Source organism: Myiozetetes cayanensis, unplaced genomic scaffold, assembly GCF_022539395.1.
Source record: "Myiozetetes cayanensis isolate MyiCay16 unplaced genomic scaffold, myiCay2020 scf19, whole genome shotgun sequence".
NCBI lineage: Eukaryota > Metazoa > Chordata > Aves > Passeriformes > Tyrannidae > Myiozetetes > Myiozetetes cayanensis.
In genome coordinates, this window is record NW_026087400.1 from 3,671,454 (window position 1) to 3,688,652 (window position 17,199).

The 17,199-nt window shown below is 51.8% G+C and overlaps 1 protein-coding gene across 3 annotated transcripts; it reads left to right on the forward strand.

The window, feature by feature from the left end:
* Window positions 1–522: 522 nt before the first annotated feature.
* Window positions 523–16,547, forward strand: TNFRSF6B (TNF receptor superfamily member 6b). Of its 3 annotated transcripts, XM_050314067.1 has the most exons (6): window positions 524–1,158; window positions 1,690–1,762; window positions 3,251–3,328; window positions 3,866–4,244; window positions 6,283–6,477; window positions 8,258–16,547. In XM_050314067.1, the coding sequence occupies exons 3-6, from the start codon at window positions 3,287–3,289 to the stop codon at window positions 8,533–8,535; spliced, it is 894 nt and encodes a 297-aa protein (XP_050170024.1). In that variant the 5' UTR covers window positions 524–1,158; window positions 1,690–1,762; window positions 3,251–3,286; the 3' UTR covers window positions 8,536–16,547. The 3 variants fall into 3 exon arrangements, with proteins under 3 accessions (XP_050170026.1, XP_050170024.1, XP_050170025.1); XM_050314069.1 differs by lacking the exon at window positions 1,690–1,762 and having other exon boundaries at window positions 523–1,158; XM_050314068.1 differs by lacking the exons at window positions 524–1,158; window positions 1,690–1,762 and adding an exon at window positions 2,638–2,725.
* The last annotated feature ends 652 nt before the right edge of the window (window positions 16,548–17,199 follow it).

Consider the following 17,199-nt stretch of genomic DNA (forward strand, 5'->3'; position numbering starts at 1 on the left):
AGAAGAGGGTCCCCCGCTGTCAGGATATTCTGTCATCTTGAAACTGGTTGAATTTACAAGAAGGCGAGACAGAAGGCAGTTCGTTACTTATGAAGGCAAGAAAGTGAAAACAAGAATTGTTTCAGCAGAATCTGTATTGCTTTTAAGTGCTTAGAGGAATTGATGCAAACTATTGAATGCTTGGGGAAAGGAAAACCTATCCTGGACACTCCTTGCTGATTTTTGGAAGCAAATGACACATGGGCTACATCTCAAGAAGGAAGTAGATATTAATCTCTTAGTTGCTCCTGCCTTGCAGTGCTATGACTAGACCTGGAACATTGTCTGAAATTTTAGTGGTGTGTCATGGAACAAACCTTTCCTACTGGTTTTCACTCCCTGCCTCCCAAAAAAAGCTGGAAGGACTCAGGAAAGAAACTAAAAAAAAAAAACAAACCAAATGTTTTATTAGGAAAGAGATGAACCCTGTCTTTGTTTGGCAAAGCTGGCTACTGAGAAATTTCTTTGCTTTGTGGATTTTCTCTGAGCATTAGTGAGAAACCTGATTTTGCAGGAATAGTTTCAGAAAGTGGTGTTACTGAACGCCCTGAAGTGTGAAATGATGCCCTGAGTGAAGTCAGAGTCATAGGAATATGATGCAGAATTCCTTTTCTATGCTACCTCCAGAGGTCACAGAGTCAGCAGTGAGCAATGTTGTTGCTTTCTGATGATCAGGCAGTGACCAATAAACTTGCTCTGGGAGGTTTGTTGGGCCAGTAGAACAAGAGACAGAAAAAGATTGATTGAAGGTTGTTCTGCCAGACTCTGATCTCCTCGAAAGTCGGAGGCTGCCTGGAAGCCCTTTCTGTCTCACTAATGTGGTGTTTCTCTCTCCAGAAACGTCCACCTGACACTTTTTTGTCCCTGATAAATTCGCAACAGAAATAGTTGCTGGTGCAGGCACTGCAGTGTGGAGAGGAGCTGCGTACTCAGAGTATTGTGTCCATCCCAGCAGGTGCATGGCACGGACACAGGGACTGCCATCAGGAAGTACCACCTGCCTTTGCTTCACGTACCTTGTGGGTTCCACGTGAAACCCAGGGTAGGAAAACTGCGGCCGTGTCTCTGCCTCTGGAGAGGGAAACGCCTGCCTTTCCCCCGCTGCAGCTCTCCAGCCAGGTGAGCTCTGAGCTGGGCTTCCTTCTGGGTCCAGTCTAGGGGTGAGTCTCATCCAAAAAAAAACCCCATCCCTCAAGGGGCTGTGCCTCAGTCTCCGGGGAGTGCTGGGAGATGAGTTTACTAATCCCTGAGATGATGCATACTGACGAAGCAAAGCCCTGTCAGTCTCCAGCTCCAGAATTATGTCAAAACAAGTTACAAATCATCAGGATTGGTTTGAAGAGCTACAGGGGATTGAGATAAGCTCGCAGTAAAATTAAAAACCATTTTGGAGTGGCGTGTGAAACTCAGCCTGTCACCTGTTCTGTGTAAAGTGCAAATAAACACAGCCCAGACCCTGCTGTCAGACCAGAGTTCTGACCCCCCTTGGCTCCTGCTGGAGTTTGAGGACTTTCTTTAACCTTGGTGGGTGGAAACTGAACTTACTGGAAGGAGATTTGGATTCTTCCTGACCATTAAGGTTTCCTTCTCCTTCCGGGTAGCAGAGAACTAGGTTTGATTTTCTTGGTGAATGGTGTGTTTTTCTTGTAGGTTTGATCTTTAAGTGTTAAGAATGAAGTCCAGGAGAGTCTCCATTCTCAGCCCCACTGACTGACAGCTGGAGGTGAGAGGCTCCTTCCCCTCTTGCAGAAGGCAAATGCAGGGTTGTTAATTCTCTGTACTGATCTGCAAAATGATGTGGCTGCTCCTGGGGAGAAAACCACCCTGTCCTCTCAGGTCCTCACTGTGGATCCCCCACATTTCCAGAGATTCTGCATTTGTTTTTTTGAGCATGTGATCTGTTTTTGACTCTTCACCAATGCCTCTTCAGAGGGGGAGCAGGCAGCAGAGCGTGCTCTGCCCAGCACTGTACCTGCAAGGCTGAGTTCAGCCTCCACTGAAATCCTTGAGGTCCCAGACTTATGGCAGTGCCACCTGTGAGGGATTGAAGTGCTGACTGGATGTTGTGGTCCTACGGAAGGTACCTGTGAGTGTTCAGTGTTACAGCTGGACACGGTGTCCTCCTCGGTGCTCCTGACAGGACAGAGCTGGAGGTTTGAGCCGGCTTTAGGAATGCAGTGCCTGAGCACTGAGGTCGGGGCTGTTTTGGAAGGCTCGGTGTCCTCGGAGGGTGAGGGACTGGGATGGGGTCTCGCTCCAGAGCCCCTGGCAGAGCCGGGGGAATGATCCCCACAGCCAGTTCCACCACCTCCAGCCCGGGCCAGAATCGGCCCCTCGGGGCTGTCTTTGGGGCGCGCAAACTGTGCCCTGACAGCGAGCGGCAACTGCTGTTCCTGGGAAGTTATTTGGCATTTACAGCCCCGGGGAACGGGGCTCTCGCGGGGGAATTTCCTCGCCTTTCCCCTGCCAGAAAACAATTCCACACCGACCTCCTGTAGAACCTACAGAGCTCTGAAAAACCGTGCGACTCCCACCTGCCTCCTTCCTCCGCACAGGCAAAAAAGCGCTTGATCGCCCGGAAAGCTTCACTTTTAGAGGCAAACGCAGAAACGAGAGCGAAAGCGGCGCTCGGGAAAAGGGGGAGCGCCGGGACGGGAAAGCGGAGCCGGTGCCGCCGCAACGAGGGGTCCGGGAAGGCTTCGGGGTCCGGGATGGAGTCACGGGGGGCGGGAGAGGTGGGAGGGGGGCCGGGATGGAGCAGTCGCTTGCGCAAGAGGGGTCTCTCCCACGAGGGGAGGAAGAGAGGAGGGAGACCCTGGCTGCTGCCCCCCCACTTCACCCGCTTCTGCTCCCCCTCGGGCTGGGGATGACTTTCCCTCACCCAGGGCGATTACGCGTGTCGGCGCTGCGTGGGTGTGCGGTCAGAGCCTCCCACCCGCAGCCGCTATAAGGCTCTGCTCCGTCCCCGGGCTGGGAAGAGCCGGCATCTCCCTCGGAGGACGGGCTGACTCGGAGGAAAGCAGGCGAGGAAACGCGGTCTTTCCCAACAGCCCTTCCTTATCAGCTCCTCCCAACAGCCCTTTCCTATCTGCCCTTCCCATTCTCCCGCTTTGTGCTTTATTGCTGGCCGGCTGGATTGGCCCCGCTGCCGCCGAGAGGAGCTCCAGCCCAGCCGGCACCAGCCCCTGAGAAACCTTCTCTGTCTCCTCAGGTTTGAGATCCCCGCGCTCAGAAGCCCCACGGTGTGATGCCATCCTGCCACATGCCGAGTTCGAGGCATCCGTCCAAGGTAAAGTCTCGTCTGCTCGTCAGGTTGGGCACACGTGCTTTGAAAAGGAAAGGGAGGATAAACAAGCTCTGGGATTCTCCAGTGGTATCCCGAGCATCTGGGTTTCAAAAAAGTCTGGAGGGTTCCAATGGAGCCTGCTATGTATTTCATGGTTTGGAAAACTTCCCTTCTCCTTCTTGATCTGCCAAGGTCTCTCTATCCCCAAACAGGGGGAACTGAGTGGGGTGAAAGAGGGGAATGTACTGGACCTGCTTTGAGTTCTGAAGGAGGGGTTATGAGGCATCACAAATGGATTTGGGAAGGATGCTCTGTCACCTGGGATGGCAAGGGAGGGAGCAGTGGGGAGGCACTGGGGGCAGCACCTCCTCCCCGGTACCACCGATGCTTTGTCCCTGGGGCTGGGGACAGCACAGGGGAGGGAGGATAACCTCTTGTACCTCCAGCAATAACAAGTTCTGTAACAGCAGCAGCCGCGTTTGCTGCTCCCGCCTCTGCCAGAGGACGAGCTCAGGGCTCTTTGCGCTGTCTTTGCCGTAGTGGATGTTCCCCCCACTCCTCCTATTCCTGGCTGAGCTCGGCTGCAGCGCCCAGCCCACGTACCCATGGAAGGACGCTGTGACGGGCGAGAGGCTCACATGCCAGCAGTGCCCGCCGGGGACCTTCGTGTCGCGGCACTGCAGCAGGGACAGCCCGACCCTGTGCGAGCCCTGCCCGGAGCTGCACTACACGCAGTACTGGAATTACCTGGAGAAGTGCCGGTACTGCAACGTGATCTGCGGGGAGAAGCAGGTGGAGGTGCAGCAGTGCGATGCCACGCACAACCGCGTCTGCCAGTGCCAGGAGGGGTACTACTCGGACATGGAGCTGTGCATCAGGCACTCCGAGTGCCCGCCGGGCTCCGGCGTGGAGAAACCAGGTAAATACCCGGACAGGCGGTGCTGTGCATGCTCTCAAGGCTCTTGTCACATCCCAAAATCCCCGCTGGAGCTAAAAGCCAAGGAGAAATGCAACAGCCAATGCTTACCCATAGCCTGATCTACTCCCTTTTAGCTCACTGTCACACTGCCATCCTCGCTGGCATGTGAAACTGCTCCTACTCTTTTTTTTCCCAAGGAGGAATTTGGTTGGGTTTTTCCCCAGCTTTCACTTTGGAAGCCTGTGAAATCCCCAGCACCTCACTTAGGTGGGATGTGGCAGTCCCAGGTACCTGCCTCACCTGCAGCAACAGGCTGTGACTTGCCCATCCTCAGAACAGCTGCTGGCCCTGTGTGGCTCTGGACAGGTGGGAAGGTCCAAGTTGCTCCTGCTCCTCCAAGAGGTCCCTTCTGCCTGCATCAGGTAGCCCAAGGAGCTGGGAATGCTGATTGTCTGGACTGAAAAAGGTGGCTGATGATGCAAGAGCAGGGCTGGTGGATGTGTGTAGCCCCGGGGCTGGATTTTGTGGGGTTTTATTGAGCAATTTGGAGAACACTTTGTGTTGAAAACATGCAGTGGATACATGGCCAGGTTCCAAACCAACCCATAAAATCAGCCTTATTTCGATTCACGAGTCTGAGACTCCATCTCCTTCTGTGATGTAACTCCCAAGAGATTTTAGGGGCTTTATTTTCCCATTGTTTCCCCAGTACAGATTTCTCTGGTCCCTTAGTTGCTCTGTGTGTATGTGTGCAAACTGTCTGAAAATACAAGTTGCCTGCAAGTGGCTTTCCCTCTTTTCCCTTTTTCTTGCTCCCCCCTGCTCACCAAGGACCAGGGTCTGCCTGGAAACCACAGCTGGGTACAAACAAACCAGCAAACCCAGCAGTATCTTGCTTAATGCTTTGAAGTGCAGAGGCTTTTGAAGTCCTTCCATCCACGGCATTGCAGAGCTCCAGGCTCCCCTGCCAGAGGAGAAATACCTGTTGTCTTCAGCTGGTGCTGAAGGTTGAGGTTTGGGGTTCAATTTTCTGTAGGACATGACAAAATGCAGTAATGCAGTGAAAGGGGAAGCAGGGCTCCAAGCAATAGAGGGAAGCTCTTTGGAATTAAACATTGCGTTTGTCTGGAGGGTTGGCTGCAGGACTAAGGAGCTGTGTGAGCAAGCTGAGCATTTAAGGAGAAGCAATTTTTTTGGTTTTGGTTTTTTTTGTTATTATAATTTCTTTTTTACAAATGGCTTCTTGTGTGGGGAGGGCTGCACCTCAGCCCAGCCACCTGAACCCCACAGCAAGGACCCCAGGGCTGTCAGTGCTGGTGTCTGGATGGGGGGCTTTGATCCCCCAGGGGGACATCAGCCTCTTTGGGATTTCCCATAGTAGTGGCTCAGGTGTTGGGGTCATAGCTGGGCTGGCTGGGACTTAGAACGATTTGGGTTGAGAGGGACCTGAAAGATCAGACTTCTCTTAGGAAAGCCAAAGCAACAGCCTAAAGTGGGGTGTGACAAGGTAGAAATTGTGTTTGTAACTAGATCTGTGAAAAGAAGGTGAAAGGGGTGTGAAATCTGCTGTGTCAGGGCCCCTCCCTCTGCTCCCAGGGAACGTGCAAGACGCCTGGTGCAATCCTGGCTGCGTGGCACTGTCCCTGTGACACCACGGGCAGGGCTGGCCCGGAGCCGGTGTGGGAAGTGACAAAGTGCTTTCATCTCCTCAGCGACTTTTACTTTCACTTGGCCGGGAGCCTCTGGCTCCACTGGGAACTGAAGGGCTGGTTTGGCAGCTCAGCCACTGGCCCTTTTCATAGCAGAGGAGGTGTCCTCTTGTGTCGGGGGCTGGTGACAATTTACCAGCACTGGTTTGGGAGAAGGCTGGGGAAAGCATTGCTGTTCGCCCCACACAAGGACGTGCAATGCCCAGGGGAGTTACAGGCAGTGATCATTTCCAAAACAGCACCCTCACAACTCCAGTGGTGTCTGGCATCAGCTCCTGCCTCTGCTCCCAGCTTGTCACCTGACGGTCCCCTGGTCTTTCCGTGCACAGGTACCCCCTCTGAGGACACCAAGTGCCACGAGTGCCCCCCGGGCTCCTTCTCCTCCAACTCCAGCACTGCCCCGTGCCAGCCACACCAGGACTGTGAGCAGCAGGGGAAGGTGACCAACGTTCAGGGCAACAGGTTCCACGACACCCTCTGCACCTCCTGCAGACTGGGGAGAGGCAACACCACGCAGGGAGCAGGTGAGCCGCGGCTCTGTGGGCACAGGGGGTGCCAGGACAAGAGCAAACTTTCTGGTGATTTTCTCCTACTTAGATACAAAATGAGGTCGTAAAATGTTTGGAAATGGTCTGTAAAAGTATGGAGTGATCCATAATTAATAGTAATTATAGATAGAATATAGTCTGTCTGCCTTCCTCCCCCTCCAGTGTCAGTCCCATAGTGCAAGGACAGGTTGCTGGGCTCAAGCAGTGGCCACCACTGGGTGAGAACAAAGAGCTGGCAGTAAAATCCTGCTGGATCTTACCAGGAACAACTGGAAATGCTGGGACAGGAGGACAGTTTTGGCAGCCTTTTGACTGTAGCTGATAACTGATGTCTGATGGTCAGGCAAACAGCCAAGGTGTGAAGGGCTGAGGCATCCAGCTTGGCTCCTGGCATGGATCCTGGGCTCCCTTTTCCCGGGCTTCAGCCTGTTTTCTGGAAGCTCTTATTGCAGCATAGCCTGGTCTCGTGCAGGTTGAAAAGAGCAGAGTCCAGGGTTAATCAGAGCTGGGTTTAGGGTGGATTTTGACCTGTCAGCTGAAAAAGTAGAGACATGATGTCAACCTCGTCAACACAGTGGTACAAATGAGCCTCAGTGGAGGTGGAGGGTCAGGCAGGAGCAGCCACTGGGCACAGATCAGAGAATCCCAGAACCCTGGCTTGGGAGGAGACCTCAAGGACCATCTGGTCCAACCTTTCCTGGCAAAAGAACAGGTGCAGGGCAGAGCAAAGGGCTGGCTCCAGGGGTGATTTGTGACAGCGGAGGAGGCTGTTTTCCCCATCAGCTCTCACCTTTCCATCCTCTCCTGGCACCACCAACCCAGACATTTCTCCTTACGAATCCTGACTCACACCATGAGTTCCTTGCCAGCAGCATGATCCCTCTGCAGAGAGATGGAAAGCTCTGTCATCAGACATGGTCCTGGGTGTGGGGAGTGGTCAGGTGGGAGCAGCGTCAGCAGCACGTGCGTCAGACAATGACACCACAGCCAGACCAGCCCTTTGCAGCTATTTATAGAGAGGAGGCCCCAGCAATGAGAGCTGAAGGGTATTTTTAAATCTAGTTCGTCATGATTCCGCTCAGGAGGCACTCAGGGACCTGCTCATCATCAGCCTGAGCAGTGGAGCCCAACCCACCCACTATAGCCAGTGAAACCGTTCCCAGTTTGCAACAGCACGAAACTGAGCTAATCTCTCTCTCCTTAATTGAGTAATCCTTTGGCCTTGGTCTCTTGAAAATTCTTTGTTTTCATTCCTTATGCTGGATGCCCTCCAGCAGCTTCCACGGGTTGGGGCTGGATCTGTCCCAGTGCCCTGATTGGGGCTGCACTCGGGGCTCGTCCTGTCACGAGATGTACAAATCTGCATGGGAGAACAGGAACTCACAGGAAAAATAATATGTAAACACTTAGTGCAACTACTCCTGATTTTTCTGAACTTTCCCTCTTCCTCTCCTCCCCGACAGGGAGGAGCCTGGAGTAGGTACATTTACTTTTTTTTCGGAATTACAGGAACTTTTTACATGTTGTTTTCCAACTGCCACGTGTAGCACGGGTCACTGGCGGGAAGTTCAACCTTCCACTAGAACAGGTTGCTCCAAGCCCCATCCAACCTGGCCTTGAACACTTCCAGGAATAGGGGGAATCCACCACTTCCCTGGGCAGATGTTCCACGGAGAGGCTTAGCGGGGCTGTGTCCTGCTCTCCCGTGTCCCAGGCTCGCTCCCCTCTAACCACCAGCTATTTTTCCCCCCACCAGCTGTAGAGGACGACGACTGCGAGCAAGCCATGATTGACTTCGTGGTGTATCAGAACATCCCCGTCAAGAAGCTGAAGCGCCTGCAGCAGATCCTGGAGCGCTCACCAAGGAAGCACCAAACATGGACCAGGGCAGCCATCCAGGAGAAATTCTGGACTTTCCTCATTCACAAGAAAGAGGAGCACTACGAGGTGACCAAGGAGCTGCTGGACGCGCTGCGCGTTGTCAAGCTCCACTCCATCGAGGAGAAGGTCCGCAAGCGCTTCCTGCTGCCCTGAGAGCACGAACTGGACTTTTCGGGTGCTTTTCAGTTTGTTTGTTTTTTTTTTTTCCCTTCTGTGGCTTTGTTATTCATCTTTCCAAATGTAACTTGGAAAGCAGCATGAGAGACGAGTGATGGCTTGGAGTGACACCGTGCCGTGGCAGCGGTGGGATGGGATGTGTGAGCAGCAGTGTCCCTACACCAGCACAGCTCCTGAGAGCTCTCCAGGTGTTGGCCACTGATTTTCCAGCCCAGAGTTTTATCAGTAGAAAAACCTGCACCCAGGGTCATTATTTCTGCGAAGAACCCTGTCCTCTTTATAGAAAACTGTCTGGCTTTGTTTTAAACTGTGTAAGTTTGGGCTTGTTGGAGGGTTTAGTTATGCAACAGCATTTTCCACAGAGGATTCACTTACATTTGTTTGTCACGCTTTTGTTTGAGAAGGGAGTTTGCTGCTGAGGCACAGGGTGAGGGAAGATGTCCCAAAGTCACTGGTAGACCCAGCTTGAAATGTATTTCTGAACTACCTATTTTTACACCGTGTGTGAAAGTTGTTTTCTAAAGAAAGAAACCAAAGGAGTTATTTTATTGTACAATTCTCTGTCACCAGAGTCCTTTCCCAGTCTCTTTTGGAGGTGATGTTGGGAGTCCCAGACTGTCATATCTGACCCTGCTTACCCTTGCCTGTTTTTTGCACATTCTTCTCCCCATGCTGGCATCCCTGCTCATGGCAGGGGGTTGGAATGAGAGGAACTTTAAGGTCCCTTCCAGCCCAAACCATTCTGTGATTTGGTGATCACACAACACCAACCATCCCAGAGCCCACCAACTCCAGCCCCTGTGAGCCCCAGTAAGGCTGTGTGCCAGTGGGATGCAGCCTGTCTGCACTGGGACTTGTGGCCAGGGTGAAGCTCAGGTCTCTTGGCTCAACACAACCACATCCCCTCTGAGCCCCAGGTTTGTTCCCAGACCCAACCAGACACTGCAGCAAGTGAAGAGTTGCTCAGTCAGCCAAGAACCAGGCTTGGGTCACTTGTGCTGACTGCAGGAGGGTTTTTTAAGCAGGTGTTCCTTAGGAAAGTCAACAAGAGTGACCCCCTCCAGGCATTTTCCAGCCTGTAACAATGATGATGCAGTTACATTTGTCTTGAATGAGTTGGACTTTTTATAGCCCTTTTTAACTAAGCAGTTGCCAGGAATACTTTGTGGTTCAAAAGAGGAATATTTTCCCCCAGCTTGGACCTATTTAAAGCTCTCTGAAGTGTGTGCTATGTGGAAGTGCCCCTGCACTTCCCCCACGTGAGGAAACTGGGGGGAAGCTGAATAACTGAGTACAGGAGGGGATTTTAACCTCTCCTTGCTGCCCACAGACACATCCCAGGCTCTTCCTGCTGCAGTGACAAGTTTATCCGTGGCAATCTGGATGAACAGGGATGATCCCAGGGGGCAGTTCCTGCCTATTTGATGCTCCATAGCTCCATAGTCTCTGGAGGTCTGCTCCCACCTGCCTGGCACCATGGGCTTGAACTGGGGATCTCAGTCTTGCAACTGTCTCATCCCGATTTTGGGCTCTGGGAAGCAGCTCAGTGATCCTGATGTTGCCCTGGGCCAGTTCACCAGGGACAAAGAGAAGCAAATAGCTCAAAAGCAGCAGAGGGGATCCTTCACTTGCACCTCTGTGTTGAGCCAGGACTGATCCTGGCAATCCCCTCAGTCCTGGCAATCAGCTTGAAGCTTCCTCAAGCCTTGCCTTGAAATCCTACCAGGGAGCTTCACAGGGCTTCCCAGTGCTCAGTTATCACCACATCTGATCTCTGCCCTTCCCAGTTGCTTTATCCCAGTGGGATGAAGCTCAGTCCCCAGGTGTCACTTACTCCAAGTCCCTTGGCAGGAGAGAAGTGCTGCTGGCACAGGCCGGGAGCAGCTGGGGCAGGAGATGAAGGGGATTTCCTTTGGAGCACTGTGAGAGTTGAAGCACAGCTGCAGCAGCTTGCTCTGAGGCAGAGTGCAAGGCATGATGCCCAGAGCTGATGGATTGAAGGTAGGAGGAGCCAGAGCCTCCAGCATTGGCTGTGGCTCCTTGAGGGATTCCCATCCCGCTGCACTGCAGTTAGTGCTGACTCAGCACGAAGGATTCGGTGTCCTCAGTCTGAAATGGAACAAGAACGGAGGGTTGTTGGTGCAGAAACCACCTCCTGTTCTTCATCCACACCACCATAGCTTCTTCAAATATGTGGAAGTTGAGGGGGAGGGAAAATGGGAATATTATTGGCAAGCAGCTGATAATCGTTGTCTTAGATCTTGGTTTAGTTGGGTGACTTGAAGAGAAAGACGGGCCTTTTCTGTGTATTTTTCTGTGATAGAAGACCTCAGTGCTGAGGTGGAAGTCCCTGTGGGGCCTGGTGGCTGAGCTCAGGGTCCTGGGACACTTCATGTGGTCCTTGGAGCTTGCTGCCCTTCCCACCAGCAAGGCAAAAACCTGGGGTGTGGGCTGGAGGCTTCCAGCAGCTACACAGAGAGCCAGCTCTGGTTCCTGGGCTCCTGGATGAGCTGTGGTTGTTCTGGCAGTGTTTCATGTCCGGGGTCTCCATGGGGGTCTGGGTCCAACCAGGCACTGGCAGAGGTGGAAGCAGAGTGGCCATAGAGAAGAGCCCAGGAAATGTTTTTTTTTTTTTGCTGAACGTTGGTGCAGAGGAGGGAAGTTTTGGTGTTTGGGGTTTTTTTTATTATTTTGGGGGGTTTTACAAACCATCATGAGTGCTCTGTCCCATCTGGACACCACAGTCTGCACAGGCCCTTTGTCCCTTCAGATAGAGCAGATGCAGCAGATGTTTTGACAGGCTTGCTCTCACCCAGAGGTTTGCCAAAGTTCACAGCCCACAGCTGTGACTCCGAGGGGTTAAACACCCCATGGAGGTGTGGAAGGGAGAGGAGAGCCTTGGCTACTCCCCATCTTCCTGAGCAGTGATGCCTTGCTGAGCCTCGTGGCCCTCCCAGCACGAAGTGTGGGCCCACCATGTGTGACCTCTCCTTGGAGGGGGACGACGGATGTCTGGCACCCGTGTGCTGTGCCAGGTTGCAGTGGGGACCACAGACCTCAGCTTGCCAGGGCAGGAGAGGGTGATTAATTAACTGGGGATGGCCCAGATCGTGTCAAAGAGCACTCCCAGGTTCCCCCTGCTGCCCCCAGCCAAGGGGCTGGGAAGGAGGTGATGCCCTGGGCCACCAGCAGCTCCCTGGCTCGGTGCCACCAGCGTGACTCGCTCTGCCAGGGTGTCTCCTGATGCTGAGGGGGTTTGGAGTCTCTATCAGGTCTCCCCCTGACCTAAGTCCCCTCCCTGCTGAGTCAGCTGGAATTTGTGAGCTGGGAAGTTTCTCACAGGGTGACTGGGAAGGTTCTGGTAAATATTGACCATTACGACAGTGGCCAAACAGCCCAGCACGTGAGTCCTGCTCAGCCTCCAGGAAATGGGCTTTGCTGGAAAAGCTGGGATGAGCTTTTCTGTGAGCACTGCATGGTGCCAGCCCCAGCTCCTCCCACCTCTGCTCCCACCAGCTGACACCCAGACCACGGCAAGCACTCCCAAACCACCCTCGGGCTGATCATGAGGTATTTCACCTTTTCAGCTAATTGAAGTCCAGAGGATGAAAACAAAACCCCTTTTGGTTTCCACTGAAGTTTCCAAAGCCTGGAGAGAGAAGAGGAAGAATCAGCAGCGTGAGCTTTTTTCCTGATGGTTTTAAATGACTCTTCCCTCATAAACTCTGGCTGAGGACAGCACATGGTAACATCCAAAAGTGGATGCAGTGCTCTCGCAGGATGACTCAGATATTTAGTACACAGAAGATAATTTTCCAAATGCTTACAAGCACTACATAGAAAGCCCAAGCCCACGCTGCCCTCCACATCAGGCTGTTAAATTATTAAAATGGGATAGACCCCATGGTTTAAAGTGCTGAGGTGGGTTAGGTCGGTGCCGTGGGCTCCTTGGCCACCTCTCACCACAGCCAGGTGTGGCAGTGACTCAGCTGGTGGTGATGCCTCAAAGCAGTGCTGGCGGCAGGAGCTGACGTGCTCCCGGCCTGCTCGTCACAGGAGCTGTCAGGACACGTCCCTCTCTTTGGGAGGAGAGTGCTGGTCCAGCTCCAAGGGCTTGGAGAAGGTTTAGGTGAGTGACTAATGTGAGTGGAAGGAGTCAGTAGGAGTTTTTTTCTGGTGAGGTCACATGTCGGTGGCTCACGCCTTGACCTCGCAAGCGCAGAGAGTCGCGATTGCCGGAGGAGAGCAAGGGGGGGATTCTCTGAGGTGTGCAGGGGGATGCAGAGGGGATGGAACCAATGCAAGCACATAATCCACCTTGTGAAAGCAGCCTGCAGCCCTCTCGGCCCTGGGGTTGCCACCTCGTCACAAGTTGGGTAAATTCACTCTCCTGCCTGCAGATTTCCCCATGTTTTCGTCCTTGTCCCCACCCTACCGTGTCACTCAGCGGTGACAGTGGGCTGAGCCCCCCCAACACTGTGGGAAAGGACTCAGGGAGTGCTGGCACACACCAAACTTGAAATTCTCCCGTCACTATTCCAGAGGCGCTGATTTTATCTTGTTTTGAAGCACATTTTTAATCTTTCTGCTCTGATGAGCAGTGACAGACAGGGAATGGCTGGAGCTGTGTCAGGGGGTTTAGTTTGGATATTAGGAAATGGTTTTTCACCCAAAGGATGGTTGGGCACAGAACAGGCTCCCCAGGGTCACAGCCCCAAGGCTGCCAGAGTTCAACAGGCATTTGGACAATGCTCTCAGGCACATGCTGGGATTGTTGGGGTGTCCTGTGCAGGGCCAGGAGTCAGTCGTGATGATCTTTGTGGATCCTTCCAGCTCAGGATATTCCATGATTCTATTTGGTCAGACACTTTTTGGCCCCCCCTGACCTGGCTCCCAAGGTACTCAGACTGTAATGCTCAGGTTCTGGGCACTGTCTGCCCTTTAACTTGAATAAAATCAGAAAACCTTCTGATGCCCTTGAACTTACAGGAGTTTTCTGGGTGACACAGTCATGGCCACAGCTAAAATATCTGTACAACACCCTCGCTGCTTAGAACCACAAGCCCTTGGTGTGTTATTGTTTGGGTCAATGGGAGACTTCCCTGAGCAACAGTTTGCTTGCCCTTGAAAACAAAGGCTTTTTCCAGTTACACAATGCCTAGGGAGAGAGGGCAGAAAACCTGCTGTGTCTAAGTGACTAAGCAGTATTGGGGATTCCAGACCTCACAGTGCCATGGGGATGTGGGGAGAACTGAGGTCCCCATTGTGGTGGCTTTTGTCACTGCTCCCCCAGGAAGAGCACTGGACACCCAGTGCATCAGGATCCTGGTGTGCTCTGAGGCTCTCCCACGTGCTCTGAACACAGAGGAGCTCCAGCAGTGTGGTGCCTTAGCTGTAAGATGGGAGTGGAGCCAGGAGGCTTGATCATTTTCCTATGGAAACACAGGGAATGATGACTTCCCAGCTATTGCTGTGAAGACATGAGCTCAGAGACGATGTGTGTTGGGTGGTCAGTGCTGCATGTGGGCTTCAGGGGGCTTTTGACTGGGAAGCATAAGGGACCAGATAAAGGTCTGGAGAGTCCAGATTGGCTTCAGGGACTTGCTCCAACATGCTTGTTCAGCCTCGGTCAGATCACACAGATTCCCTGCTGCTGGTTTTCATTTCTGCCTCTACTTCCTCCTGTGATTCTGGAGCTTGGGAGGTGATTTATTGGACTTGGTCTTCCCATAAGTTAAGACTAGAGTTCTTTAGCTGGGAAACTCGCTGGGTAATAACAGGAGTGTACATTCCCCATTCCATGACTCTGAATCTGAAAGGACAAAGTAGCTCTGACAAGATCAACCCCAAGTTCTTCTTTCGCGCAGTTTCACGTGTTGTGCGTGCTGTCACGTCACAACCTTGCCTGTGATTCAGCACCTCTTGTTTACAGAGATCCCCTTTGATACACCAGATGCACTCACGAGATAGTTACTGGCCTTTCACAGCCTGTGGTGTTGAGCTATCCCATGATTCTGCCTCTTCTCGTGGCATGGAGATGAGCTGTCAAAATTTCCACCACTCTGAGGATGTGGGTGCAGACCTGGGAGAGCTTAATCTTTCAGTTGGTTTTGGTTCAGCTGTTGCCCTTCTCCAGGAAACCACAGCTGCCTTCACCCCACTGCTTGTCCTGTCACAGTGTGGTGGTGGATATTGGGGTTATCACACGTAACCGCAAACATTTAATGTAAAAATAAGCCTTGTTTGTGTCAGAGGGGTAAAATCTTTCAGCAGGGCAGGACACCCCTCCATATCCCCCAGGTCCTCTTGTTCCCCTGGCAGAAGAGCCCTTCTGAAGGGCTTTGGTGACAAAACCCAGCAAAAGCTCAGCATGGAGCAGGACTTGGTGATGTTTGTGGATTCCTTCCAGCTCAGGGTGTTTTCTGATTCTTTGAATTGCCGCTGCATTCCTTTGCCTGTTACTGTTACTGGAGGTGCTGTTCGTAATAAACCAGCTTCAGGGAACAACAAATTCCTTATTCCTCCCTATGATTGCCTTATAGAACCCCTTTATTCTTTGGGGGAGCGTGACTCGAAAAAGAAAATTCTGAAGGAAATCTCTAATGAGACAGTGTCAGCTTCTTTGTCTTCTGAGAATTGGCAGAGGAGTTCCTGGCTTTGAACTGAACCGGAACACAACAGAAGCAACTCCAGAGGTTTCTGTTTCAGGAAAACACTTAAAAATACATTTAATTTCACAGTGAATTTAGTTTACCCTCAGAGCAGTTCTTTTGGTAGGTACTGAATACAGATGGCTTAAGGCTGCACTGGGTCGGAGGTTTGGCTGGATTAGTTCCTCCAAATGTTTAGCACGAAATGCATTCAGCTGAAGGACGTGCCCTTCAAAGGATGGAGAATCACAGAATCCCTGCTTGGAAGGCACCTCCAGGATCGTCTGGTCCAACCTTTCCTGGCAAAAGCACAGCCTAGACAAGAGGGCCCAAACACAAAAAGCAGTTACTACTGATGAGCTAATAGTGTTAAAGAGTGCAACCAAGAAGGAATGAGGAGATTCCTGCCTCCAGAAAGTGATGGCATGTGTTTAAAAATAAATGTCAGGTAGAATTCTAGCACAGTGTAATTAAGTGCCAACATTCCTCCTCTCCTTGTTTCCACTTAACGACCTTATGGGAAAACTTGAGCTCATTTTTTCCCTGGTAATGTTGCACATTGTGCTGTCCATGTTTTCCGTGCCAGATCTCTGTAGTTTTCCATGAAGTCTGATTCTTTTTAGTACCAATTTGTTGCTTTACCAGGAATTTTAAGCATCACTTCCTTCTAAGGTAACTGGTGTCGGGAGTGAAGGCTTGTGATGGGATGTAAGTTGTGCAGATGAAGTTGTGTGAGAGCAGACACTACTGACAGCTGGGACTGGAGCCTCATGAAGGTGGTTTGGGAATAAAAAAGGGCAAAGTGCGTTCAAAGAAATTAATGGAAAGCCCCCAGGAGTTGTCATGAAAGCTGGTTTTACCAGAGGAGCAGAGAAACGACCCTAAGGGATTTCAGAAGCACAAGGAACAAAACCCAAGGGCAATGCTGCAGAAAATGCCCAAGGTCCAGGAAAAAAATAACTGCGTTATCCACCAGGAATGTTTTACTTGGGATTTCCAATGGGTGTAATATTCCATTGTGAAAAAGCACCTGCCCTGGTTTCTCTGACATCATTGGTCCTGATAAGAGCTCAGCAGAGGGCAGTGGCTCTTCCCCCCTCCCCATTGCCTCTTATCTCCCTGGAGGGAGATTTCAGACACATTTGAATAGAAAACTGTGCCAGAAGGGAATTTTGAGAGGGCACCTGACCTAGAAACTGGGTCAACATGGCAGGGTCAATTCAGCCTGTCTTTCTCCATTGTCCAAATTACTTTTGGGAAACCTACAAATACTGAGGAGTTTGAAAACAATCCCAAGGCTGAAGGAAACTCAGCTTGTGGCGCTGCTTTGGGTAAAAGCTGAAGACCAGCAGCAGAGCTGGATGTAGAGGCCTGACATCATCTCATGTCCTCCACGTGTTGATACTGCTGGCTGTGGCTGCCAGGAATCACCATCCACATTTTTTTAATTTCAAGGGATAACTGCCAAGAGCAGTGACAGTACCACTCTTTACCTTCTTTAGCAGTCCCCTCTCGAAGTTCTCTCCGTGAATCAACACCGCTTGCCAGCAGAGACATCCCAGGATACCCTTCCAAAATACGGTGAAATGCCCACATCAACTCAGAACCCTGTGAATACTTAAATGCAGCTTTTTAGCTGAGGAATGCTCTCGGTCAGTAAATCATGAGCAGTTCTGGAAATCATGACTAACCCAACAGTCTCATGCTCAGCTAAAACATCATCGCTGAGGAGGCTCACTCGAGATTGTGATCTGTGTGTGTAACAGCAGATCCTTTCCCTAAACAAACTGATGGACGTGCTGGATGTGTCAGCAGTACAGAATTAGGATCTTAACGAAGAAAAGACTAAAGATAGCTCAATTAGGAATAAAGCCACCCTGCAGCACTGGATGTTAAGGCCCACTTCTTTATGATGGGCTGATTTCAGTTCAGCAGAGTAGGAAGGGTGGCCAGGGCACAGGCCCCAGACAGCCTCTGCTTGCTTCACCTT